The sequence below is a fragment of the Haliaeetus albicilla genome, chromosome 4 (assembly GCF_947461875.1).
Source record: "Haliaeetus albicilla chromosome 4, bHalAlb1.1, whole genome shotgun sequence".
Taxonomy (NCBI): Eukaryota; Metazoa; Chordata; class Aves; order Accipitriformes; family Accipitridae; genus Haliaeetus; species Haliaeetus albicilla.
The window spans coordinates 51471693-51499360 of record NC_091486.1 but is presented as its reverse complement, the minus strand read 5'-3'; the positions used below and the strand labels follow the sequence as shown (position 1 = coordinate 51499360).

The 27668-nt window shown below is 40.4% G+C and overlaps 1 protein-coding gene across 4 annotated transcripts in view; it reads left to right on the top strand.

The window, feature by feature from the left end:
* The window catches only part of DVL1 (dishevelled segment polarity protein 1), a 105411-nt gene that overhangs the window by 63054 nt on the left and 14689 nt on the right, over positions 1 to 27668 (top strand). For 2 of the 4 annotated variants that reach the window (XM_069782647.1, XM_069782650.1), the window contains exons 5-11: positions 13958 to 14096; positions 20887 to 20980; positions 22015 to 22084; positions 22879 to 23018; positions 23342 to 23418; positions 23902 to 23969; positions 25619 to 25768. In XM_069782647.1, the coding sequence (XP_069638748.1) occupies positions 13958 to 14096; positions 20887 to 20980; positions 22015 to 22084; positions 22879 to 23018; positions 23342 to 23418; positions 23902 to 23969; positions 25619 to 25768 (738 nt within the window). Of the gene's footprint in view, positions 1 to 7668; positions 7927 to 13957; positions 14097 to 20886; positions 20981 to 22014; positions 22085 to 22878; positions 23019 to 23341; positions 23419 to 23901; positions 23970 to 25618; positions 25769 to 27668 lie in introns of those variants that run through there. The other 2 variants (XM_069782649.1, XM_069782648.1) reach the window with 2 other exon arrangements.

The window sequence follows — 27668 nt, the reverse complement described above, 5'->3', positions numbered from 1 at the left end:
TGAAAAGCTAATGGTGGAAATATCTGAGACAAAAGCTGGCAGGGAAAACAGGAATGGGAAAAAGGGAGTTTTTCTCTCTAGCTACTGTTGATATGGGGGGGGGAGGATTAGAACTGCTTAAAGAGTTAAAAGTTTCTTTGACATTTCTGTCCTAATGTCCATTTTAATTTGCACAGATTGTTTCCTGCTTGTACAGGAGACTGGAAGACTGTGTCGGATAGTTCAGTCTGACAGCCTGTGCTTGAACTGCAACAGGTTTCTTACAGAGGCATTCAGTTTTGATTTGAAGAGTCTAGGTGATGGTAAACTAACCAGATTCTCTGATGGCTGATAATTAAAAGTGTGTTATCATGAGCAGATTGTTCACAATCCTAGCCTTTATGCTTTACTTCATTGTTGCAGGGTTACTCATCATAGAAAAACTATTTCTGCTGAATTGCTAATGGGCAATTATAGACATACATACAGAGGCTATTATAAATATTGATGGCGTACTGCAGCCAGAAGATGTGGGACACCTCTTTCCATTGAAAATGCAAAAGGATTTTGCTGCAGAGAGGCTGTGATTTACTAGATGGGATTCACTCTCATAACAACACAGGCTAGGTCATTTGCAAGCTCTTCCACCCATTTCCCTTAAACTATGCTGCTATTTTAAGTGTAGAGGCAATGAATAGCTGTGGATGCTCCTGTGCTTATATCTTCTCTGATTTCAAAAATATACCCACAAAGAGAATGTAATGGCCTGAGGAACATAATGAAACTCCTTCATTCATCAATGTGCATTTGAAGGTATGTGACATTTCAGATACAAGCACTAAGAAAATCATAAGAGAAACTGATCTGGAAAACAAAGTGCATTTATAATTTTATTGGTGAAATGTCTGCCAGAGATTGGGACAAAAATGACAAGGGATGTAGTTTCTAAAGAATTATCACCCTGATCATACTATACTTAAGAGAGAGGAGGAACTTTGTTACTGTTTTTAATCTGTCCTATGCCAATGTTTAGAAGACTTTCTCTGGTGGCACTGTACAGCTGATGACATCAGGGAGCAGAAGTGACTCAGTTGGACAAATTCTGCCTAGCATGAGTTTTCCTTTTTAAATGGAGAATGGGAGGAAGGTTAGCCAGAGGGGCAGTTATCAATGTATCTGTCATTTCCTTCCTTACCTACTGTAGATGTCCAAACACACAACATCATCAGCCGTGGAATGCTCTTGGTTTTGTTGTTGGCCCTTTCATCACTTAAGCACCTCCTTAACTTTCAGGAAGTATGCTTAAATCCAAGTGATTTTGGTCAACCTCAATGATGTAGTTAAAGTATGTGCTAAGATTCTGAGTTGAACTGAATGCCTAATAGGTGCTAGAAGAAGCTGCTTTCTGGACTTTTATCCCGGACCTCATTTACAGCCGTGTCAAGGCTAAGGAAAGCTTTTCACTTATGTCATTCCTCTGCCGGAGCTTTGGTTATCTGTGCATCGACCTGTTACCTGTAGCAAGAGCACCAGTTTATAGGGTCTCCAGTTTTTCATCTTACTCTGTTCCTTTTCAGTCATTTTTAGTAGACCATTCTCTGCTAATGGGAACTAGAATGGTGTATGATGTCATATATGCAAAGCACATGGTAATTCTCATCCACAGATGCTCAGTAAAGCTGGGGAAACAATGAAGGAACAACAAGTAGAGATGTAATTTTTCTCCAAGGAGTTGCCTAAGTTTAAATTTGCCGTATTATTCTCACGCGTTAAGCATGAGGTTTCACACCAAGAGTGCAAGTAGAAAGAGGTTTTGCTCTGATACTGCTGTTGTATTCTCAGTGAGGTTAATAAAGTGAACTAGCTGAGAAAGATGAGCCCTGTGAGGTAAGCGTGGACAAAGTTACCTTCTCTGTGTGTGTATGTATTTTAAGGTATAATGATGGTTATATTGTGGAAGCTACATATGCAGGGAAGTTTAAAAAAAAATTTTTTTTTGAGAGGCTTTGTATTCAAAGAGGCTTTTGTATGAATTGGGGAATATGTCTTTTCCTGATCACCTTTCACACTAATTAGTAGCAAATCTATTCCTGGCATTAGCTTCATATAAAATTCATCTGAAAGAGCTGAGCTGTCAGTATGTCAGAGCTCCACTTTCTCTCTTAAATCAACAAAAGTCCTTGTTGCTTTGGAAAGTTGACAAAGTCTTATTAAGTGAAAGTAGAGTGAGGATCTTAATTAGAAATGTGGGAGGTCTGCCTGGCACATGTTCTTGGGACCCCTTGCTGTCTAGAACAAAGCTCCCATGTCAAGTTCCTGAGGAGGAGTGGGAAAGGGGACTGTGGACGCTCTAATTAGGGAGGTAATTAAGGGACAAGTTTTCTTTGGCATTGGAGAATGTTTTATAGCTACTGCTCGGTTTCTGACAAGTCTGCAGATGTCAAGTGTCGACACTAGTGCTTCAACACTGAGTTTGCTGTGGAGTGAACTTAACTATTGTCCAGCCAGCTGAAAAATGCCAGATAATGACCTGTGCTTGGAGAAGCTCTTAATGTGGGCACGCTTGTAGATCCCCAAAAGTTTGGGAAGAGGAGCTGTTGCAGATTTCCAATCATTGCTGCAGTATATGCATTCTTTACCATAGTGTGTGCCAAGGAATCTGAACAAAAAGGACTGGGACTACAAAACAATTGCAATGGGAACTTTAACAACGGTAGCTGAAAATACGGTTCTCGGCAATTGTTGCTCTTTAAAGACTCTGTCATGTATAAACAACTATGAAGTGGTTGGTGAGCCCCTGAAGTTTTGAAGTGACCGGGTGGCCATGCATGGGATACTGGCAGTGTAGGACTGTGTGCCCTTGAGTGCAGGAACTTTGTTACTGGTTGTAATCTGTCCTATGGAAATGTCTAGATGCCTTTTTCTGGTAGCACTGTAGAGCCATTGGAGAGACTGTTCAAGGGTTCCAAAAAACTTCAAGCACAAGACAAGTCGGGGTATATAACACGCAGATGGGTACAAGCGTAAAGCAGGAGCGGACGATGTAATACTCACCATTCTTCCCTACTTAGGTAGCAGAGGCTGTGACCCCTGCACGCAAGTGAGCTGCACAGATGGGGTCGCAAGTCTTCATTGAAAAAGTGGTAACATCCTTCCTGTTAATAATTGGTAAAGACTTTCTGCGTTGGTGGGGATTGGAAGCTCTGTTGTTTTTTCTCTGAATTGGGAGCTTGGGGATGACTTCTTCCTGAGACACTCTCACCTTTGTTCTCTTGCAGTGTCACGGAACCCTCTTTACAGCTTCCTTGAGCAGATGCTGCTCTACTCTTTTCCGCTTTCAAGGCTTATTTGATTTAGTACTTTGATGTGCTTTTGTCCCTCAGGCAGGGCCTACTCTGCTGTTGATAAAAGTCAAGGAGGACATATTTTAACCTCCTAGGCTATGCTTTATTCTCCTCTCTGTGTCACATTGAAAGGCTTTTGTCAGACAGTCTCAGTGAACTCTGTCATCCTCTAATGAAGAAACAGGAGCAGGGGGTCAACAGGGCAGAAAGTCCCTCGTTATTAGTGGGAGAGGCATTGAACCAGAGCAGGGAATGATTCTTGTTTAGGCTAAGGTCTTGGATACCTGGGAGTGTTGTATGAATAAAACTCTCATAATCATGGTTTGTGAAAGTACTCACTCAATTATAGTAATGGATTCCGACCCTCACCCCCCAAACAATGCTGGCCTAATTAGAAAAACTTAGAAAAGGGAATTTTAATTGGGTAGAGAGGTTACAAAAACTTTATGGATTTAAATGCACATCTTAATTACACAGGAAACTTTTCCTGTGATTTCAAGGCTACCTGGTGCTGTTCAGGAGGTATAAAACATGGTTAAAATTGAAGTGTGTTTGCATACTGGTAAAGCCACTTTTATCTATTGGAGGGGTGTATAGGAGCTTTTCTATAAAAGAAGATCTAGTTCAAACAGGAAACGTGAAATTGAATGCATTTTTTCTGTTTAAAATTTAACAGAGAAGATATAGCTGGAAAAAGGAAAGGGAAAAAATGTAAACAGAAGGCATTATTAGTATAGTGAGCTCTTCTGATCTAGTATATAAACCAGGTGTATTTTAGTTGGAATATCTAGAAATACGGATGTTGATCTCAACTATCAGTGCCGCTTCAGATCTGCAAAATGAGACTAAAAGCCCGTCTCTTTACCTCACATCTGTTTACCCATTCCAGTTCCAGCTGAATCCAGCTGTGCCCTGGCTTTTAGGGAAACAATGAAGTGAACCTTTTACAGTGCTCAGAGAACAGTTCACTTCCATTTTTAGTTTATATTGAATGATACGAGAAAAGCCATAAATTGAAGGTTTAATTTACGCAGGTAGGCCAATGCACTGCTAATCAGAAGTCTTTAAAAATATATCTTTGTATAATAAATATATTTAATTACTATTATTATTATAATAATTATAATATGTTTATATTTGATATAACTAAGTCGCTACAGAAAAGGTGAGAGTTAAGGAGGAAAAGGGAGGGAAACTGCATTTAGATATGGGGTTTTCCTTTGTTGGGGTCTTCCCTTTGCATCTCTGTAGTGGAACCGAGTTTGTTTGCTTGGATGTGGCATGCAGAAAAGAACTTAGAAACTGACACCATGTTTCAAAAGGTGCAGGTCCTTTTCCATTTCCTTCTGTAATTCTGTATTAGCAGTGTTTTGGCTGTTGCTTTGACTGTTCGGAATGGGCTTAAAGGCGCCAACGAATTTCTGCTGCTGATATTCAGATCTGACTGCAGCGTTCCAGGTGCAGTCCTGCTGCAGGCAACAAAATCCCATGTCAGACTGAGTCATGGCAGACAGACAAAATATATACATTACTGCCATCATTCATCCATCTCAACTTGTCTGTGCCTTTCACTTTCTTTGTACCTAATGCTTGTGAAGAATCCGAGGAGCATGTAAAATACCATATAAATCTGTGTCTTGTCTCCTAAGCGGTGTATGATGCCTGCTGCTGCATCTGATTTCCCTGGCAGTGCTTTACGTGTGAGAAATTTGCTTTCCTTCCCCATTAGGTGACAGGGATGGGACGGGACGAAGTTTTTGTTTGCTTATTCTTTCTGGTGGGTCTCCCGAACCTACAAGACAACCCTAAACCACATGCTTTGTGTTTTCTTTGTACGCTGGAAACATGATACTCGGCAACTCCAGATCCCGCGTCAGTAGGACTGTCCTTTTTATTTTGTTTATTTTTAAGGACAGCCTTGCTTCCCCTAGAATAAGTTGTCCCAAGTCATTCAAGGCGTAGACGTAGCTTGCCCACCCCCCGAAGGCATTCATTCGCGGGGGAGGGTTTCGCTTTCGGTGAGCGGTTTCCAGTCTCGATGGAAGAACTCTTAAGCTCGGTGCCCGCACGCAAAGCTGAGGTAACGTGGGAGCCCACGGACGCCATCCCCACGGCCTCCTTTTGCGCGGGATCGCGGAGCCTGAGCCCGCCGGCAGGACAGCCGCCTTCCGTGACCGGACCGGGCCGTGAGTACCGTCCGCGGCTCCCTGCGCTGCGCGGGGGAGCGGTGGGGGCCGGAGAGGGACCGCGCCGCCGGCTTCGCTCCGGGACGGAGGCGGGAGAAGGTGTTCTGATGGGGGAGAGGATCAAGGGGTTTTCTGTATGGCTGAAAGTGACCTGAGTCTCGGGGAGAGACCGGGGGGAAAGAAGATTACTTCGACGTTAGAGACGGTGAAGTTTTCCAGGAGCGAAGGCGCACTTTCAAAACGCTATTCCCTGTGAAGCATTAGAATTTCATAGAGACCCGTTAAAAAACACGGATTCGTTCATACCCAAGTAATCCATAATACTGGGACAGACTCTGAATCAGATGACAAAACTGACCTGGATGATGTTAGAGAACATTTACTTTTTGAAGAGCTCAGCTTAAAATCTTGAACAAACGCGGTAAATCTATTTTAAATTTAGCGTCTGAGGTACTAGCATCTGCCATAACGCAGCATCTTGTGGTAACTCCGCACAAGAATGCTGAGACCACTGTGATATTAAACCTCGCTGCCGTTAATGGTACTAAAAGCAAACACTAATTTACACAAAGTATCACCGTCTTGCATTTGTCCCGATTCCTTGGGCTTGTGAGGAACAACTGGCAAGAAAGGCTAATGAAAAACTCTCAGGAAAATGGGGAGTTGAAAGAGGTTTCTGACACAATTGTAGTATCGCTTGAAAGGATCATCTTTTTAAACGTCCTATCTTTAACAAATTAATGCCATATTGTATTTGTTTTGTGTTTGCCCTGAAGACCCAGTCAAAGAACATGAAACTGTTTCTGAAATGTTTGAATGGCTGAACCTTGAGAGCAGCTGAGCTGTTGCAGTCCTTATTAAATTGCACAGAAGCTGCAAATGTTCGTAGTTTCTGAAGTTTTTGTCCTTCTGTAAGAAGTTAATAATTCAGCAAACACTGCTTCTGTGCTGCGGTATTGAAGTGCACACTAGAAATGCCAGGGCATGTAGTTTGAGAGAGTATTTGAGGTATGTGAAACAAAGTTCTATCAGTTGTTAGTCAAGCGTAGATATCACCAGGATGGACAGAAACCTCTGCTTGATACCGAGGCATGGTCTGTCCCTGATTCTAAGTGAAGACCTTAAAATGCAAGTCTCAGTGAACCTCCACTAGACACGAGCACGCACACACATGAGATCCAACATTTGTTTCTATAGTGTGGTTGTGGTTTGCCATGTGCCGAACTTCAACTGATGTTGTGAAACTTGTCTGCATTACAATTTCTAATGATGATGCCCATATTTAGGCCTTGTAAACTTTTACAGTGTTGCTGCTTTAAGTGGTTTGTGTCCTGACAGAACAGTCCATCTGCCTTAGACTTTCTCTAGAACAAGTGGAGTTGCTCCATCACTGGCATTTGCATCAGGTTAAGGCTGAGAAACATTTTGCTCTTCGTAAAGACGCTAGCAGAAATATATGGAATTTAATGATGAGAAACACACATATATGTTTGGGGATTTTATTCTTGGGTGAAAAATTCCTTCACCTCTATCTCCAAAAATGAGAAATTTTATGAGGGACTGGAAAACCATGGATTGAGATCTGAGACACATTTCTGTAATACATTAAAATAAGAGATAATTTAAAAGAAGCCCCAAATCAGTATAATCTCTAGTAGCCTGACTATATTCTCAAAAGTATGCAAATTCCAAAGGTCTATTTATGTGTGGTTTATTGGGATAAAGAGAGCTATGTCATCTTACAGGATCCCATTAAAAACGTGGCTACAAAAAGATCTGGATTTTCAGAACTGATCCATGAAAAAGAGTGACTCGTATCCAGCAGATGTGATTACAAAGTGTGTTGTGGAAATGGCAGAGTGGCAAATGGCAAAGTCAATGCAAATGATTTTTGTTCTATTTCCCCAGTCCTTCAAGATACACTGCCTACCAGATGCGCTGCCTCTTGGGCACAGGCTTCCTTGGGATTATGTCATGGAGGAAGAGCATGCAAAAATATATATATATTTCATAATCTTTGAGTCTTCAGGAATGGAATTTTCCGGTGTCCCAGCAGGAGCCCTGAACTGGCTCTTTTTTTTCTCTCACACTGTGCCTGAAAAATAACTACTTGTGGGAAGCTCCATGTACATCTGGATATGTTTGTTGGACTTGGACAGAGTGATAGTCACAGTGCATGCTGGGGATTTCCTTAAGTGGGCACAGTGCGGGCAGGGAAATGGTCACTCCCACGTTTTTGAAGTGTTTTGGTAGGAGCCAGCCACAACAGGAGAGGCAACAGGAGCTCCACTCACAGCAGCGTTCCTCTCTGAGACCCGCTCCCAGTAGGAGATATTGTCACAAGTGGTGTCACCACCTGATGAGGCCATTGGAACCAGTCAGATGTTACCCAGAAGCACAGCCCCACATGTATCGCTGTAGGTATTAACATTCATTTCAACTGAAGTTTCTAAGCAGTCAGTGCCGTTATTTTGTGCAGGGAAACTGAGGTACCCTGTATAAAAATGAGATAACGCACACCAGATCTAAAGGGTGCGTGAAAATTTGGGTGGTTATTATTGGGCTGGGGGGGTTTATGTCCATACTAATGTATTGCAGCATTGATGAAATCCTCAGATGGATGCTCCCCAGTCTCCTGAATGTGGATCCTGCCGTGTTGGACCCGTTGCTCTTGAGCGTTCCTTGGGATTTGTAGGCTGCAGCACTGACTCTGTCCTTGATTTCTTGGGCACAAGCTCTGTTACCTTTGCACAGAAATGGGACCTTACATATCCATTGCCTGAGGCCCTCAGGACTATGCTGGTACTGTAGATTCTCAAGTGAACTTTACAGCAGTGTTCCAGCCATGTGAGTTGTCAGAGTTAACAGTGCATCCCTTCAGGGACTGCCAGCCAGTCGTTCAGACATACCCCATATACAGGCCATGGCACTGTATCAAACTGCAGGGTTTTTGTCCTTTAGTTAACACAGAAAATGTGCAGGCTTGAGGGGAAAATACCTATGGATGCCACTTCCACGCTTTGGTTTCCTCTGTATTCCTGATTGTTCTCTCTATGCTGAAAAATCCCTAGTAAGCACTAAGCATCACTTGTCTTAAACTTTCTCTGTTACTTTAGTTGAAAAGCAAATGAGTGAAAATTCAGTGTTTTCACTGCCAAATGCAGGTGATCTAGCAGTGTAACAGAGGTACTACAGAGGTACTTCTGTTTCACTGAAAGGTAGAGTGCTAAAGAAAACACTCCAATGGTGAGTTTTCGCACAGCACATTTGAGGCAGCCTTCAGCTGGTTAAAAATTCTATCTGGTCTTAAAATTGTCCTTTGTGTGAAAATTGCCCCTGAGAACTAAAGAGCATTAGAGAGATGTGGGCCATTAATTCTTCATAATGGTTGTGAACTGATCAAGTTTATGTGTGGGATAAATTATTCACCTGATAATGAATGAGGAAGCGGTTTGAGACTCAGTATTAGACATGAGGTTAGCAGTCCCATTCCATCTGATAGGAACACAAGTCCTAGCTTCAAGTTTATAGTCTCTGAAACAACAGGAAACAATTTAAACTGCAGAATGTTTGGGAAGCCAAAAGGTTTCAGCTCCTGTCAATAATTACATAGACTGCAAAATAATCACACTTTGTTGTATGTGCCTGCTTGTACTGTAATCCTTCGTGTGTCTTAGGCCAAGCAGGAGAGGAAGAGCATTTCTTATAAGAAATGATGATAAGAACAATACAATAGAGTCAGAAAGCTTGTATTTGAGCCCAATGCTAAGCAATTGGAACTGGGTGACAGCTGAATTACTTTAGTGGCATAAATGTAAATTTTGAAGGAAGCTTCCTTAGAGATGGCATGAGCGGTCTTTTAGGATGCTAGCAGGAAGCAAATTAAGATCCGGAGTTGAGAAATTCCTTACTAGTAGAGAAAAAACACGCAACTGCTGACCATGGCGTCCAGTGGTTAGAGACATGGAAAACAAATCAGCTGAATTACACACAGAGTTTTTATCTATTAAAAGTATTAGGCAAATGACTCTGAATTGCAAATTCTATAAAATAGCTATCTGCTCATAGAGTTTTTAAGGACAAAAATTTTCTCAATAAATAACCCACAAAGGATGAGATGTGACTGTTTGAAACATGTCCTGGTTTCATAGCAATCCTCACTGCCAGCTGTGCAAGGTCCGGTTGAGAGCTTGGAAATTGCAATCTGTAGATTTCTACCTTTAATGCTCCCTAACTGATGACATCCAGAATTCTCAGCAGAGAATTGAATGCAGGATGGCGTTTTAGAGCAGAAAAGGTCCACAGGAGTGAAAGCTTTTAGACCACCCACTTGGAATGAAATGAAGAATCTGCATTGTCAAATAATCATGACCTGCGATGGGAGAGACGGGACTGGTGATTTCTAGTGGGCACTTGAGACAACCCACCTATTGATGACCAGAGGCACACTCCCTCCCTCCCCAGCTGCATAAACAGACTAGTTTTGCAGAGAAAGATTACAAAATCATGCTGGCAACTTTCTTTCTGGGCTGTATACTTAATAATAATCAAAGCCAAATGTAAATAAAGTATCTCTGATGAGAGAAGCACGCTGCTCAAATTTGCTTCCTATTTATACCAGTTAAATGTGGATAAAATCCAGGTCATTATTTTCTGTAATCTACTACCCACCCAATCAGAGCTGGAAAGCTGCTTCTGAAAGGGGCTTGTTTTTAATATCAGGGCTCTGTTTAACGTCAGCTTCTCTAAATTAAATCAACATTATCGCCCAACATTGATGTGATTACTTCTATAAGTTGCAAGTCATGAATAGCAGAGGAAGGCAGGAAAAGAAACACAGTAGTAAATAAGAAGGGATTTTTCAAGTGGAGAAATGGAAGTCAGTTTTCTCCAGGGCTGATGTTTTGACTTCCATCCATTCTAGCTTTTATACTGCTCCTTTATGAAAAATAGAAATATAAAACTCAGAAGGGGCAAAGATAATAGATTTGTTGTAAATTGTGTGCTAGCTAGTAAATTTCTAAGATTTGCTGTCACTTCCTGTTGAAGTCAGAAAGGAAACATCAGTGGAAGCAAGACTATCGAGTAATCAGCAACCAACTCAAAGTTCCTTGGGACTGTGTTGGATTTGCATTTGGTGAGAGTCTCTGTCCATCATAGCTCAGAATCATGAGTGCTTTGCCCTAAGTCATTGTACGTATGTCACCACCTTTTCTTGATTGTTATTCCCTCTTCAGGAAAACTGTGCAGAGCTTGTAAGGGTGATGGTGTTGCATGTGTTCTGATAGTCCAACACACTGATTTTTGGTGATGATATTCTTGCAAGCTAACAATTGCTCCTGAAATCAGGTTTAAAGCTGAAGTATGTTCAGAAGAGAGAGAAGGGGTTCATGTGATCAGAGTATGGAATGCTTTGCTTCCTTGAAAGTTATCTGGCTGCTAGATAGTGGTGCCAGTGTCAGTTGTTGGCTGTTCCAGTACTGTTTCCAGTGAATGCATATTTGGGTTATGCAATCTGCTGGATTAAGAGGCTTTAATTTGCTCCACAGTTTCTGATGTTTCACTGTGTAGAAGCAAAAAATAAACGGACAAGGTGGCTGGACTTGATTTTATACTTAAGCTGAGGCTGAAGAGATTGAGTTGAATTTGTTCAATGCTGTGATTAGCATCCAGGTTTCCAGATCTAGTGAAATATTTTGAACTCTAGGCTGCACTATATAAAGATTTAAAAAATGAATATGTAGCACAAGAAAAGGAGGAATTTTAATTGTTCAAGTTTGTGACGCTCTCCTTAGTCTTAAAAGACAGAACTCTGACTGTCTAAAGCTTATTAATTTGCTGAAAAGTGCTGTTTTCTCAGCTTTAGAATGTGGATGTCTTTTCCCTTCTTTTTTTTTTTTCTTTCCTATTTTTGTTACAGATGAAAGGAACTTTGAAAGAAAAAATGGGGGTTTTTTTTAAAGCCTGGATTGAACATTCAGGGACTCTCTAGAATGGATTACTTGACCTTGACTCTCGAAGGTCAAAGTTGCCTGTTCTGGATGAGAAGAAACAATGCAATATAAGTCTTCACCTCCTCAGTAACGATGCCATAAACAGCTGTATCGGTTTGTGTCTGGTTGAGATACTCCCTCTAAGCTGTTAGTGCCAGCTTAGAAGGAGTAAAATTTGGCCAGCCTCTGTGTTTCTTTTTAGCTGTATACATCTGGCAGATGCAAGCGTAATTGGCTGCTCCTTAGAGTTTAGTTTAAAGGCAGAGCTAGGAGTCTATTCGAGTGTGGATGTGGGATTCCTGAAGGTACTTATTTTCACCTACTCATCTGTAGTACTGAAAGAAACACAGTTATTCAGACAGAACTGAAAGTTCAGGCCTTTAAATGTTTTCTTCCCGCTGTGTCTATGAAGAGTTGTCGTTCTGCAGCCTCAACTTGCTGTTGACAAACTGTTTAATAGTTTTTCAGTGAGATCTAGTGTTACCACCCAATACTGGGAGCACATTATGGTAGTTGTGACAACCAAATTATGGGAGGAGAGGACTTCTATACTGTAGAATGTGCAGTCTAAAAAGCTCTGGCAAATGCTGTTCTGTCTCCATTTTACACATGAGGAAGTGAGAAATGGAAATGCTAGGAGTAAGGAGCTCTGGAGACAGAGCCTGAAATTGAAACCTGGTAAGCTTCATTTTTTTAACACCACACAGCCTTTGACTTTAAGGCAGCTCCTAGAGGACAGCAGTCAGTCCCTGACTCATTATTACTAGTATGTGCTAGTTTCAGAAGAGGCTTGAATAAATGGTGTCATCTCAACTGCCCTTCAGCACATGGCAGGATGAAAAACAAGTATCAGTTCTGAGAAGGATGACGAAGGGTTGGTACTGTTCAGCTTCTCTTCAAACCAAAGCTCAGTGCTGTTGCAGGAGGGAAGGAGCTTTGGTTTTGCTCTGTGACTTGAAAGAAGATTTGCTTTTCTTGGGTAGCCAGCTTAAGTGTTTTCACAGTCATTTTGTATACCTACAGATGTGCCTAGAAGCTGAGTGATCAAACGCGATATGGAAGTGACATAGCAGGAGAATTTGTACAGCTTTATGCTTCAATTATTTTTCTTTGCAGAAATGAATGGTTTAGATACATGTATAAAAAAATGAGATGAGATCTTATGTGACTCTGTTACCTTTTACTGAATCTCTTAAAACCCTTTATGGACATAAATAATTAGGCCCACGTTCCTCAGGCAGGAAGAAAACTAATCAGTTTTTTTATTTCACTTCTGAGCAATTTGAAATAGAGGAGTGAAGGCTAGCCACAGTAGATTTCACAGCCGGGTATTTAGGGTGGCTCTTGGTTTTTCAAACCATGTTACTTTAATAGTTAGCAAGAACTGTCAACTAACTTTCAATGTGTACAGTTGCACACCATCATGTATAATTCCTACGGCAGACATTCCTCTTTTATGAAGATTTTCTATTCTGTAATTGAAGAGCAGATCCCTTGGACCTTGGGAGGGAGTTGTGAGTTTGGAGAGTGTGTTTTAAAATACCAGTCTGTCTTTGAAGCCTGTTATGTTTATTTCTTGACCAGGTGCCTTATCAAGCTGAGCCCTTCTTGTTTCAGGGAAAGGAACATTCTTGGAAAAATAGAGCACTTAACAGGTTATGGGTCTTCTAATGAGAAGTCCCTGAAAGGAAGCAGGGAGAGGAGTTTGCTTTGCAGAGGAAAATCCATAAAATATCTCTAGAAAAAGATGAATCACTGCTGCTTTCAAGTAAATGGCATTCTTACCGAGGGGATTATCTGCATGAATGTTCATGTCTGACAACATTCACACAGCTAGGGATTAGTAAGAAATTGTTCTGAAGCATCTTATGCATGTGGAATGGTCAAGACAACGTGACTTTGATAGAGCTGTACTGCCCAGACAAGGTGGTGTAGGTATGGGGACAAGAATGCGTAGCACAGGTTGAGGAAAAGGTGGTTTTATGGGTGAGATATTAATAGAATTCCTTAAGGAGTGCTGTTTAACATTTTCTGTTAATCTGCCTATCCATACTAAACTCAAATTGTGTTATCTGCTGCTTTTCCAAGATCTTCATGTGTACCTTCCTATTGACATCAACTTCTCACGGCTATTCTAATTGATGTTCTGATACCATTATAGTACTTGTTCATGCCTGCTACTTCTGCGTTGATCCATTTATGGCTTGTCCATGAACTGAGCCATAGAAAATGAAAAAGTTAGGAAAAAGGTAGGTAGGCAGGCAGGCAGGCTGGCCAGGGGCAGTAGGCTTTCCAGCTGTTGAATGAAATCAGGTTCTGCAAAGAGCTTGGTTTCAGCATAAGGAACCCCCTGCAGAGTTGTCTGCAGCTGTCAGTGTGAATGTCATGCTATTCGCAGTGCCACTTCCTTGCTCTTCTTCTTTGACTAGTAATACTCCATTTATTTTGTTTACAGTCCCTCGGATCAATGGCCATCCAAAACTGGACAGACACCGTGAGCATCCTCCTGGTTATGACAGCTCTTCTACCATGATGAGTAGTGAGCTGGAATCCAGCAGCTTCATTGACTCTGATGATGATGACAACACAAGCAGGTAGGGCATTCGCATAGTGACTGAGCTGTTAAATGCTGTTTGTATCTGTTTCCCAGCCACTTGACTGTATTTCTGGCCTTCCTGAAACATGCTGACTGGTGAGATGAGAAGATTTATTAATTTTTTTTTTTTCCATTTTCTTTTCTTTTTTTTTTCCCTGCTACATATGATTTGAGCACTGATAATTGATCAGTAACATCATGTTCTCTATAATCACTGCTCTGAGAAACAAGCTTAAGTTATTGGGCTTGCTGTCCAAGCTGCCTATAGCCACTATTCCAATTAAGAGAAAAATTTTGTTCCTGTTCTTTCCTTTTAATAGCAAGAAGAATCACATTTTAAGATCAAAGCAATGCGCAACTGTCTACCTATTTATAAAGTAATGTTGTGAATATTGTAACAGAATACCTTCAGCACAGATTCCTAATAAGTATGCACTTCACTAAAGCTGAATTGTAAAGGAATGCCTGTGTAATTGCATAGTCTGAGGCCTATGAGCAGTACAGGGATTCATCAAAGTTAATGCTGTTGCAAGGGCAGGCTGTAATGCCATATATTTATGACTTCTTAATTATTTTTTCTTTTTGTGCAGACAGAGAGAATGTGAATTATTCCTTTGCAAAAAACCTCTCCATTTCAAGACATCCTTGTTAATCTCTAAAGATATTTTTGTTGTTCTGTAAAAGTTCTATAAGCCAATACATCTCTTGGATTCAAAATACCTATTTTTAAAGATGTAAAATCAATCAAAACCAATACTCTTCCCTTTCCCGGCTGCAGTGATAGCATTCTTTGAACACTGTCTCTAGAGCTGTTGCTCATCCAAATAAGCCATGAAAATCCATTACAGATTTCTATTAAATGACAGAGAACAAGAAGATTACAGATCTCTGGTGGTTCATAGAGACCTGTGGCTAAAATAAATAAGGTGCAGTGTGATATTCTTAAATTTTAGGTAGAATGGAAACAGCACAGAACAACTAGTCCTGGAGATACTTAAACATGTGCTATGTTTGCAAACAGATTATTAGCTTATTGAACTCAGTGGATCTATTTGGTCTTGCAGTTAATCATAGCTTAAACCTGTTGAAGAGCAGCAGTTCCTTCAAATTCTGTTTAAAGGCTGGGTGTTTCCAAAGGGTTGAAAGGGTAACTAAATGAACATTGAAGATTTGGTCCTGAATTAGTTTCAAGAACTTATTTTGCAGTTGCAGTGAAGTTGCCAACACCTGAAGATACAGAAAATTAGCCTTCTGGATGCTTTGTACTTCACCTGGATATTCATGTGCTTAAAGGGTTGGCAAGATCAGTAGTTAACCTGAATGTACTCTAAGCCTTCCTAAAGCCTTTAGGGCTTCCAACCCTCCTTCCCTCCCTAAAAAATCAAGCCCACAAAACCAACAACAACCCTGCAGCTGATTTTGTTTCTTGTAAATAAATTAATCATTTCCATGGCAGCAAGATATGCAGTAGGGCAGGATTAGCACAGTCAGGGTGGCCACTGAAGCACATTATACTAGACCCAGCTAGATCTTTCTATATTAATAAAGTAAAGCTTCCTGCGTCTGACCTGAGAAGAAAGAGACTCTTCGAAGCTGCTGCACAGGCCTTTTCCTTTCTAGGCTAGGGCAGAAGCGTTTGGCACGGAGAATAGCTGCCAGGCCAGCTAGTCAGGAAGAACAACTAAATGGAATGCTCCAAGGTATGCTGTTGTGTTACGGTGATGATGTTCTCAAGCAGATGAGAGATTGTGCTGGCAGGGAGAGGTTTTTTTAGAGGCAAATACAGCCAAATAGAACATCCAGCATGCTCCAGATCTGCTGGAGACAGCGGCCTGGGGAAAAAGAGGTTGAAGGGGGTAAGTTTGTTTAATAACAGCTGGTGAACTCTGATGTCAGAACCTGCATTGTAAAGGAGATTGTACAGAGGAGGTCACTGAGAGAAATCAAGTGTGAAGGACGTTACTGTCTTGGAAGTGAAGAGGTTGTAAGGTTGAGGATGCTTTTCTAACTGTGCGTTTGACATTGGTTTATTTTATTTTTAACTAGGAGCAGGGCAGCAGAGTTGGTTGATTTCCAGTCCAAGGAAGTTCTGTTGCATTTAGTTAGAGAGAAAGAATAATTTTTTGTTTCAAAGAGTTAATTTGTTCACAGATATTACAGGACAGTACAGAATCTTTCAAGTAGTGTGAGTGCAATAATTTATTTCCTTTGTTTTCAAAGTATGATATAATTGAACATTAATGTTGTTTGCAGGTAGGTCGTATTTTGAGTACAGGTTGATGTAGGGAGCTCATGGTGAACTTTACAGTAAGAGCCTTATTTCTGTCTTCTGTTAAGCAAATAAAGGTCTAGCAGATATGACATCTGTAGCTGTAGGATTATTGTCAGCAACTTGCAATTAGTATTCTGAGTTCAATGTAACTAAAATAATTCCTGCAAAAAAAATTGATTACGTTTATTTCCAATTTAAGAAATTAACATTAATTCTTTTTAAACTGTATGGATAAGTTTTCTTTAACAAATCGGTACCTTTTTTTCCTTCTTTTGGGGAATGTAGATTGGACAAATTATTATTATTCTTTTTAAAAATCTCTTCTGTGGGATTTATTAGCCTTTCTGTTAGAAGTGCAGTCAGGGTTTTGGCCAGTAGCTAGTGCAGGAAATTAGTAGTTATGATTCCAGATTTGTTTTTCATCTTTGCACTTTATTGTTCCCAAAAGCTCAAATATACCATCTTGTTTTGCTCATCAAATTGTAATAATAACTTTTACTCATTTCTGGGGATACTTCAGAGATCAAAATATTACTCCTCATTAGAATAGGTTTGAGCTGCTATTTAGCATCCAGATACTCCTAGAATATGAGATATGCAGTGTTTATGAATGATTCAGCAAGGATGCATTAAGGCTATGGATTTGAAAGAAATTACAAGAAGACATGATGAAGTATACCATAGCTACATGAAAATAGATATAGGCTTGACTCCTTTCTAAGAAATTGCAGAGACTGTGAAACCTGATGTTTACAAATATGCTTTCACACAGTGGGGGATTCTTGCTGAAACAAGCTGTCTTGCCTTCTACTTACACATAGGCTTATTAAGGCAACTTAAGTCATTGTCCAGCTTTCCCCAGGAAAGGATGAAAAAAATTGAGTTAAGTGAGCTCTCCGTGTATGGTTTTTCCAGTGTAATAAGTAACATTTTCTAATGTTTATCTGTATAGAAGCCAATGTATAAGCACACAAAAATGTTTCTGCAGCGCCTTCTGATCATCAGTTTTGTGCAACTAATGTGAGAGGCTGTTTCAGCTCAAGTAGTTACTTCTCTGAAATACTGTCCCTCCTCTTGAACTAAACTTGAACTGTGGCTTTTCTAAGGAACTGATTTCCATTCTTCCAGTCTAATGCTGAGTAGAGGGAAAAGGATACTGCAGAAAGAACTTCGCTTTTCACATATTATCATCTGGTAACAGAAGTTCAGATATTTGCCAATACTTTGTTTTTGCTGGTTTAATTTAAAAGAAAAATTCAGAATGTTTGCTGCCTACAGAGGAATGTAAACTTCTGGTCATATATTGAAATTGAATAAATTTTCCAAAGTAGTCTCACCCCCAAGTTGCCAAAGTAAATAGGGAGGGCGAAAGTGAAGAAGAAACAAGATGCTGATATGAACATAAGCTAATTGTTCATACCTTCATCACCTCAGCTGTGCTCTGTCTGCCTTTCTGTAGTCTACTTAGACTTTTCTTCTTTTTTTCCAGTCCATCTTTTTGAACTCTTCCCTGATATATCTCTCTAAAGGTTGTAATGAAAGTATTTTTATGTGCTGTATTTGATGGTTGATTAAAATATCCCTTCTAAGGACTCAGAGAGCAATTTCTGTTTTCTAGCTATAGTCATTGCTGGCAAAAGGTATTTTTGTCCAGTCCAATTTTAGAAAATCAGACTAAAAGCTGGAAACAATCATCCTTTGTTTTTCTGAGCAACACCATATTGATGTGCACTAGAGCTGGAGGAAGAAATTGGCATAGCCAGGCAACCTTGGCAGTCAGCAGACCTTATGTGCTGTCTGTGATCAGGAAAAAATATTGACAGAGGAAGTATACTAACATACATTGGAAGGTATTTTTAAGTTGCTTGCTTCTTAGGATGTAAAGTGTGATGAAATAGCACCAGATTACTGCCAGGACTGCTCGAGACAAAGAAATTCAGTGAACTGTCTGCTGAAACTACTGTTCCTACCCCTCATTTCCATAACTTGCTATGCAGATAAAACGCCCATTGTCTGGAAAGTGGAGGAAGAACTTTGCTACTGGGTGAATTCCCATCGTGGTCTCCTGCTGCAGGCAGGTGTGGCTTTCAGTATAGTTTTTCTCTCCATTTTCTTTCTCTGCTATATGAACATTGCTAACTTAAAACTGCTTTTTACAGTAGGCAATGTTAGCCAGAGGCATTACTCCTTTCAGAAACGTAGTAATGGGAAACTGAATAAGTGAAATGATGTGTATGAATTTAATGAACTCTCTTTATCCACAGTAACCATTAGAGGATGCCATTCTAAAAAAGGTTGGTGACAGAAAGTACTGCATACTCCTGAAGTGATGCACACTGGGATAAAGCGAAAAAATATGATGCAGCAGTAGGTGAAATATGTGTATAAACAATGAAAATCAATTGCCTGGATGCTGTGAATGACTTGGAAGTGTGATTGTAGTAGCCAAAAGGACAGATAAAATTTTAAGGTTTTGTCCTTTCTGGTATGGGCTAGCTCAGGTGTCTCCAAAACTAGTGGAAAGTCTTGCCTCATCATGCGAAAGAGCAGGGCTTGACAGAACACCATTGTGTTCTGTCTGCAGCAGGGAATAGAGCCTGTGAGCAGAGGGTTTGTTTGCAGCTTGGAGTGTTGAATTCTTATTCTAATCAGTGGAAGAAGGGCACTCACATCTCTCTCATAGCCTTTGAAGGTATCTTGTTGTTTGACTTGTGTATATGCAGAAAAGTTCCCCCAGTCTTTTGCCTCTTTTCTTTTTGCTGCCCTTCTTAAAAAGCAGGCAGGTTCACTGTGATGTGAGCAACATGCCTTGCCTTTCTTCAAATTCTCCCTAAACTGTTGTGTGGTGGAAAGTTTTAGCTGAATCCTATCAATGAGATGTTCTGAGAGAGGAGAGAAGAATGAAAACAGAGAGGAAATAGGAAGAGGGAGAATATTGGTAGTAAAATGTAAGAGGAGGTTTTTGTGTCAATCTTTGCTAGTACTTTCAAGAAGAGTGGTGAATGTTGAACAAGTCCAATTTTGGGAGCCCTGCATCTGAGACACCTCTTTATTTTTCATGTTGTAAAGGTAAAGCCTCAGAAAACCAGGTGATGTGAGCTGTTTCCACAAACTGAGAATTATCAAAATTTTGATCTCTTTTGAAAATACCACCTCTTGGCTCTTTAAATTAATTTGCCTTGCTGGGAGGGGAAAAAAGGAGTGTGTGAGGTTAACATGCCTGAAATAGTTTTGTGAACTCAAAGAGAATGTCAAGAGATTCACACCCTCTGAGCAGTTCCATCATCTGTAATATTCAGCTCAGTATGGTTGAGTAAAACACACCTACTTTATGCAAGATGGGTTTCCCGGTGTGGTGGGTTGTAATCTCATGACAGCAAGCTCCTTTTTGAAGTTGCTCTATCAAGTTTTCCTTGAGGTATTCTAGCATTCCTGCATGTGGCTAGAACTTTGAAGACCGGGACATGGAGACTCGGGAAAAAGACTGGCACTGTTTTCTTTGTGACAGTGCCAGTTCAATTGTTTTGTACAGGGTTGGATTTTTTTTAATCTTGGTTAATGATGGAGCATTACTTTGTCTTTTTTTGCCATTCTTAACATAATAAATAGAGGAGAGATGTCTCTGTGGTGTTACACTGGTATCTCTGAAATCTAGGCTTTGTCCCAGGCTTCTGAAATTAATTTGGGCAAATCCAATCTGTGTCTCAGTCCACTATCTGTAAAATGAGAATGATTAACTTTCCGAACTCTTAGGGGGATCTTAAGGATTTATATGTAGAGAGTGGCACATTTAGGTTCTACAAGTGTGAAGAGCCTGAAAAAAAAACCCACAACAAAATAAAACTAACAGAATATGTAAAGGTAAATGACATTCACTATTCCTCTGCCACTATTTGGTAGTAGCTATTATCAATTGCTACTTTATTTCATTGAATTCAAGCCCCAGCATTAAGATCCTGGTAACAGGGTAGATAGCAGGAGACGAAAATAACAGGACCATGACAAGACTCACAAAAATGAATATTAAGAGATTCTCCGGGTTGTCTGTTGTTCTCTCAGAGCAGAGATTAATATCATTGTTTAATGTACGATTGTTCTTGGAGCGTGCATTTTTCTTTGATGGGCCTGGAGTCAGGACCACCTTTAAAGTAGTGGAAGATGGCTACTTCTGACCTTTGGGTGGTTAAATCAGGGTGATACACGCTTTTTGAGGTGTGGGTTGCACTCAGTCTTGCTCCCAAAAGAAAGCAAGCCAGTAAATTATACTCTCTAATCCATGCTGTAGTTTAGCTGGTATCTTCTCTGCTCCTAGGCAGAGGCGAAGGTACAGCACATACTGGGATTGAGCAGCAATTCAGCAACAAGCTGAGCGATATGTTGTAAGCTAGCTGATGGTGTCTGTACGATTTACTCTCTCCTGCATTTGTAGGAACCAGCCTTTTTTTTTTGGCAGGGTGCAGAGAAATGCAAATGGCTCAGCTTTACAGAGTTGACATTTGCTCTCAATTTCCCTCAGGTTGAGTAGCTCCACTGAGCAAAGTACTTCATCCCGGCTCATACGGAAGCATAAACGCAGGAGGAGGAAACAAAGGATGCGACAGATTGACAGGGTAAGGTTGGCATCATAATTTTCCAAGGAGGTGAACTGTGATTTTTGAGTGTAGCAGGTGAACTAGGAAGGGGTCCAGAACAGGTCTGTGCCCTGTTGAATTCATTGGAAAGGCTCCCTTTGGCTCCAATCTACCATGGACTAAATCTCTAACATTTGAAGTTCTGCAGCTCTAGAGTCAAGACTCTTTTTCTCCTCTCCCTTTCTCCTTTTTACTGTGAAGTGATCGCATTTCTTGTTGTCTCTTTCAAGACCGGCCTCTGCAGGAGAACCTCCATTATGCTACTGGCTGATGTGGGCAAGGGGTGTCTGTGGTGTTAGACATCTGATGTATAAATTGCCGAGACTTGCATTCTGCTGAAAGGAGAAATCTACGTTTAATAGGAAATAGCAAATCTTTTCTCTTGCCCTTTCTGTGCTAGTCCTATGGTGGCAGAGTGAGGATGGTCCAAATGACATATTTCTTGAAGTAAATGTTGTGTTCTCTTATAAATATCAGTCTTCACAGATTAAAGAATGAGTATGCATACATTTTATCACAAGAACTGGAGTAAAGTTTTAGAAGATACTCGATAAGCACGTTTGTATTTCATTTTGGAGGGAGGGAGTGCCTGTCTTCTCACTTCCCGAAGGATCCTGTGTTGTTCGCCCCTCTCTTTAGGGAGGAGCCGTGGATGTAATAATTCACACTACACACTACACCGGGCACTTTAGTATTTAAATGTCTGCCTGTCAGTCATACAGTCAGGAAGCAGAAATGATTCAATGTAAAATTCAGTTGAGAAACCTTAATATAGGAACTGGGTCTGTGTATTTTGTAAACAAATCTTTGGAGAAAGTGCAGATTGTGTTCAGATTTTTTTTCCTTACAGATTCTAAATGAAGAATAATTTTGAGGAGGCCACAATGGTTTCTGGATGCCTTCCAAATGGAAACCTATTAATCACTTCCCAATGAATTAATTCTCAATAGTTATTTTTATTGTCTTATTCTGAGCCATTTAAAACCTTGAGAATTTTCTGTTGTATTTTGCAGTCGTCTTCGTTCAGCAGCATCACCGATTCTACCATGTCCCTAAATATCATCACTGTCACACTCAACATGGGTAAGAGGATAAGCAATGTTTTTTATGATGACTTTCAAGTGATACAGATGTATTTTGTTATGGTGTCGTAGCCTTTGGAGCCATTAGAAAGTTCCTTGATTTGAAAGGATGCCAATTGAACTAAAGGGAATGGCAGCTGAGAGTTGCTACTCTGTTGACTGTGCCTGGATTCCTAGTCCAGTACTGGATAGTTCTGAGCCATTTGCACAAGCAGATCAGTATTCTTCCTGAGAAGCCCAGGGCAGGAGCTGGAACTCCAGGATATGGAGTTCTGCTCTTATTTCTAGAAATGGTAAGGGGTCAGACATTGTTAGGAGCGAGAGCAGAAAGGCACTGGAAGTTTGTATTTCCGCTGTTCATGCGTTTCATTGTTTAGCCAGATAGAAATGTGCAGGACTGCCAATTCAGCACCTTTCAGTAGCACCAGATTCTTCCTGCCACTCTGACATGTGGAAAAAACATTGCCTAATGCTGATCGGGTGCCTAATTTCTAGGTGTAGACATGTCTTTTCAATGTTGTTTCTCTTGCTGATTTTTTGAATGTAACTTTTCCGTGTCCTGTATGAAAAAATAATGTCTTTAGCAGCGTTTCCCTGCTACCTTTCCCTGAATGTGCCAGGCAGACATACGCCAATAGGATAACCTGAGATAATTGCAAGTCAAACATGGCCCAGCTGATATGTTCAGAGAACTGATTATTCCAGTCTGAAGTAGCCTGGTAATAGCTCTTCACTATTATTCCAATCATTTTGTTTGCTTTTTTCCCCCCCACCCTCCACTTTCTATCTGTATAGAAAAGTATAACTTCCTGGGAATCAGCATTGTAGGACAGAGCAATGACCGGGGTGATGGTGGCATATACATTGGCTCTATTATGAAAGGAGGGGCTGTGGCAGCAGATGGCCGAATTGAACCAGGAGACATGCTTCTGCAGGTTGGTCCGTGTCCGAAAATACATGCTGCTGGCTTGTACATTGGTGGCTCAGCTCAGTCATCCCACCAGATCCATGGACTTAGTAATCAGTTAACAGAATTCATTCACACTCAGAGAAATGTGTCACAAAGACTATTTTCACTTAAATCTATAATTCTTTGAGAACTCTGCTGGATAGTTGATGTGCTCTGAGAAACGATATTTCTGCAGTCGCTCAAAGGAATGGAAACAGTTATAAGGCAAACAAATTTGGAAACAAATAATTAAAATGTCTTTAACTGTGCTGTTGCAAAGCCTGACCTCTGCTTTTTGCAATGTTTCAGGTGAATGATGTCAATTTTGAGAACATGAGCAATGATGACGCAGTACGGGTTTTACGGGAAATAGTCTCCAAACCGGGGTGAGCATATTACAAAATCTCTTGCTACTTATCCTCCATATGTAGTTATTGGTATTGGGCAAACCTCAGAGAAATCAACATTTTGATCTCAATAAACAACCAGTGTGACTGCTGATCTCAGCTCTGAACTGCTCAGTGTAAATGATGAATAGGTGAGACTGGTTCCAATGTACCAGCCAAAGCCAACACAAACTAGGAGTTGCCTCGTTTCAGTAGCACTATTTTTTAATACAATGAGTGTTTTAATATCTCAAGAGCTGATCGTTTGACAGATTTCACCAATAGTGCTCGTGATCTATGCAAAACCAGAAACATCCTGATACTGGTTTGTACTGAAAATACTTTGACAAGCATCTCAAAAGCATTCTCGGATGTACTTGACAACTGTTGGACAGGAATAAGTTTGTTTCAGAGAGTTCATTGTAGCAGTTAAGTCTACAGGGAGGGTTAAGAGTCACCCTTACTTGTCTTCTTTCTTCCTAGACCTATCAGCCTAACAGTAGCCAAATGCTGGGACCCTACTCCCAGGAGTTATTTCACCATCCCCAGGGGTGAGTACATATTTGTGGTCTTTGGTAGGTTCATGTGGAGCCCTCAAGGTCTAGAATATTTTCAGCTATTTTGGCATCTAACAGATTTCCGTTCCCTACAAGTTTGATACTTTTAAGTTTGGTTGTATTGTTTATGTTTTGTTTTGGGAGGCAGGGGTTTAAGATACTCCTTCTGAGACTCCAGTGCCCAGTGAATTCATGGGAGTTTTTCTTTTGATTTACATGGCTTTGGATCAAGCTCTTAACCTTTTGGTGGGTATATCCTCGTGATCTTAACCTTTCAGTTGGTAGAAAGTTTGGAGGATAAGTATACTTAAGTGCTAAAAAGACTCATTTTGTCACATGTACACTTCTTAGGAAGAATTGAAACTGAGTATTTTTAAAATTTGAGGCAAACAACATTGTTTCATATTCATAAAACCTCTTGAAAATGACCTAGTTTTAAAACTTCTGGTTTAATAAACCTGTCAGTAGTGATAAAAGATCAGTGCTCATGTGACAAACACAGCTGCCTCCTACTGGTGAGCGCTATGCTTATGATACTGAAACCAGCTTGTTACCAGTCCTTCCAGGAAGATGAGGATAGCATTGTCCATTGAAATTAATGCAAAAGACTCGTGCAGACTACGGGAGCTCACTCAGTGAAATCCTTAAGGAACACCAGCATAATCAAAAGAAAAATCCCACAGATCACATCAGATTTGCTACAGGGAGAGCTTGTGTATCAGTTAGTCCTTTGTTCAGCGAAGGTGCATGCGTTATTATCCAAGGCAAACAGCAATGTATCTATTGTAGGCTAAACTGGTTGCAATAATGTGTGGGATATTTTATGGAAATATCTAACATAGGCAGAGCTCTTTTACATAATTTCCGGTTTTAAGGCAATGGAACAACAGCCACTATAATTCGGAAGAAAGAAGTAATCCAGATTATGGGGAAAATAGAGTTTTATTCTCAGCTTTAAAAATTACGTGCTATGTGGCTCTTCTTAAGGTCTGAGTGTGTGTAATTTTCACTCTTCTCTGACACCAGTCTCTTCAAATGGTCTTTATATGTCTTGTCTATTTATTTTGCAAGACTGTTCCAGTCCTAAAAAGTTTCATTATGGCTGCTGAAAACACTGAGAGGGGAATTCCATGATGCCTCATCTCTCCAAATACAGAGCTCTAGAGTTACTGTTCTGATTCACCTTCAGCAGAATATTCACCTTCTGTCTGAGTGGTTATTTTGGATCCAAGACCCTTAGAAGTAGGGAGAGATCTTCCTGTTGGCTGGGACAAAGCATTTGGTAGTACTTCACATCATAGCAAAATGAGAATCTCTATCTCACTGTATAGAATGATAGTGAAATATTATTACTGGACTGGTAGCTTCTTTCCTACAAGGGGAAATATTTCACTCCTACTGCAGTTACAGGAACAGGAGTGTCATGATTTTATCCTGTTAGACTGGTGCGGCAATTGCTAGAGGAAACCAGCTACTGCTGGCAAGGTGCTTTTTGTTCCCTTGTGCTGTGGCTGTCTCAGTTGTGCTATCAGAATGGCAAGAACTTGCGCAACCCTAAAAAAATGCCTTCTTACTCTAGGTCTTAGTGTTTACTGCAAATGTGATTCCATTTGTCTTTTTCTCCCTTTCTGGTTGTTTTGCAGCTGAACCAGTGAGGCCAATTGACCCTGCAGCGTGGATCTCTCATACCACAGCCATGACGGGAGCGTACCCCCGTTACGGTATGAGCCCCTCCATGAGCATCACCACATCTACCAGCTCCTCACTAACAAGCTCAATTCCCGATTCGGAAAGTAAGTCACACTGCGGCCAGCACAGGGCAGGCGTCTTCTGCTCGGGGCCAGCAGTGCAGAGCTGTGCGCAAAACCGACCCCAGCCACAAGCACGATGAAAACGACAGCCGCCACAGAACTCTTGAATGCTTTCTTAAATTTGTAATTCTTATGGGGAGCATAAAACTTTTTTCCAAAGGTCAGAAGTTAATGCAGTGGTGTTTTGCCAGGTTTCACATTCAGGAAAAGGTGGCTTCTAATCCCTTTTAAAGTTACAAGGCAGGCCTCCTATCCCCTCAGACGAATGTGAGAGCTTCCTCCTTGCACTTGACTGTTTTTTAATAAATTTAAATAATTTACTTCAGGTAGATGTCACTGGATAATAATGTTAGTGTATCATTTAGGAAATCTTCCACTGATACTCGCATATCCTTCTTTTATACTTTTTTATACTTCTAGAATTTATTGAACAAGGAAAAAAAAGATGTAATGTCCCACGTGAAATTATGGTTAGAGCTCAGCCTTCTTTCCTGATTTGTCTATCTGTGGCAGTCTCTAAACTAGTCGTATCCATGTAACCAACAAGTTGTCATGATTCCTTATCTTGGAAAGTTTTTTTAAAGAATATAAACTCTTCCTTTCTTTTACTCTTCCTTTGCTTTCTGATGTTAGCATGGGATAAAAGCTAGTTTGAAATACATGGCAGTAAGGCAAGCCAAATAAATGAGGAACATGTGTTTCTGAGAACACTGTCCACTGAAGTCCTAGTTCAGGAACGTGTTCATATTTAAAAGAGCACTTCTGTTTACTTGACGTGAAAGTTTTGAGGTACTTTACACCTCATTCGTATGTGTTTGTTTCCTGTAATATTAATATGGAAGAATTTCTCTAGAGATGCAACCTTTCTATCAAATTTGTTCATCTGTAGCAAGGAGATTTATTATATTTGTTTATACACACATAGAAATCTTGAAGTAGCTTTAAAGTTCTGAGGAGATTATCTCATTTGTGGAACAATGCTACCTCAGTATGCATTTATTGAAAGCCAGATAAATATTACATGTTAACAAGGGATGCTTAAGTGTCTGCTAGATCTGGAGTCTAAATTTAGGACTGAATAACTTTTTTTTCATTTTATAAGATTTTTCCAGAGAGAAAGGGAGGATATCATTTAGAAAAAACAACAAAACAAACAAGAAAAACAACACTTTGAGGATTTTAAAGACCAATGCGGTCTTTTTGAGGATTTTAAAGACTAGTGACAGAATCTTCCCTGGAGAAATGCATGGCTGAAGCATGAAAGTTGCATTTGCAGGGACCAGTTAAGTCCTATCAGACCACGTAGGTGTCTGCCTCTTTTTCTTCTACCCTCTCTCAGATTTTATAAGCACAAAGTTCCTGGAATTACACCTCACATTGAATTGAAAGGGCAGTTATCCTTTTTGTAGGTGTAATAGCTCAGTGCCTTTTTAGATAGTAGGCAGCACCACTGATGGGGAAATACATCCACAGTAGAAAGCGAGTGAACCGCTTACCTGATGACTGCTTTATCTTGAGATGTGTTTTCAGCCTTACAGGTACTAAGATTGCTGGAATCAAATGTATCTGCTGATTGCTGTCAAACAACAAGAGTCTGTTACTCTGCATTCCTCTTGAACTATTCATGTATCGTGTGCCTTGATATATAGTGATGTGATTGGGAAGTGTGGAACACAGATGCCTTCTCAATCATACTTTTAAAATAAAGGTTATTTGGGAGCAGAACCACGTTTCTGGAGACAGCTTCTCATTTCTATGCCAGTGACTTACAGTGTTTCCCGAATGCAAGAAAACACAGAGTACCCCTGACCTTTTTTGTGACCTTCTGCTTAACACTCCTTCCTTCAGTTGAGTCCTGTTATCCCCCCTCCCCAAACACGGC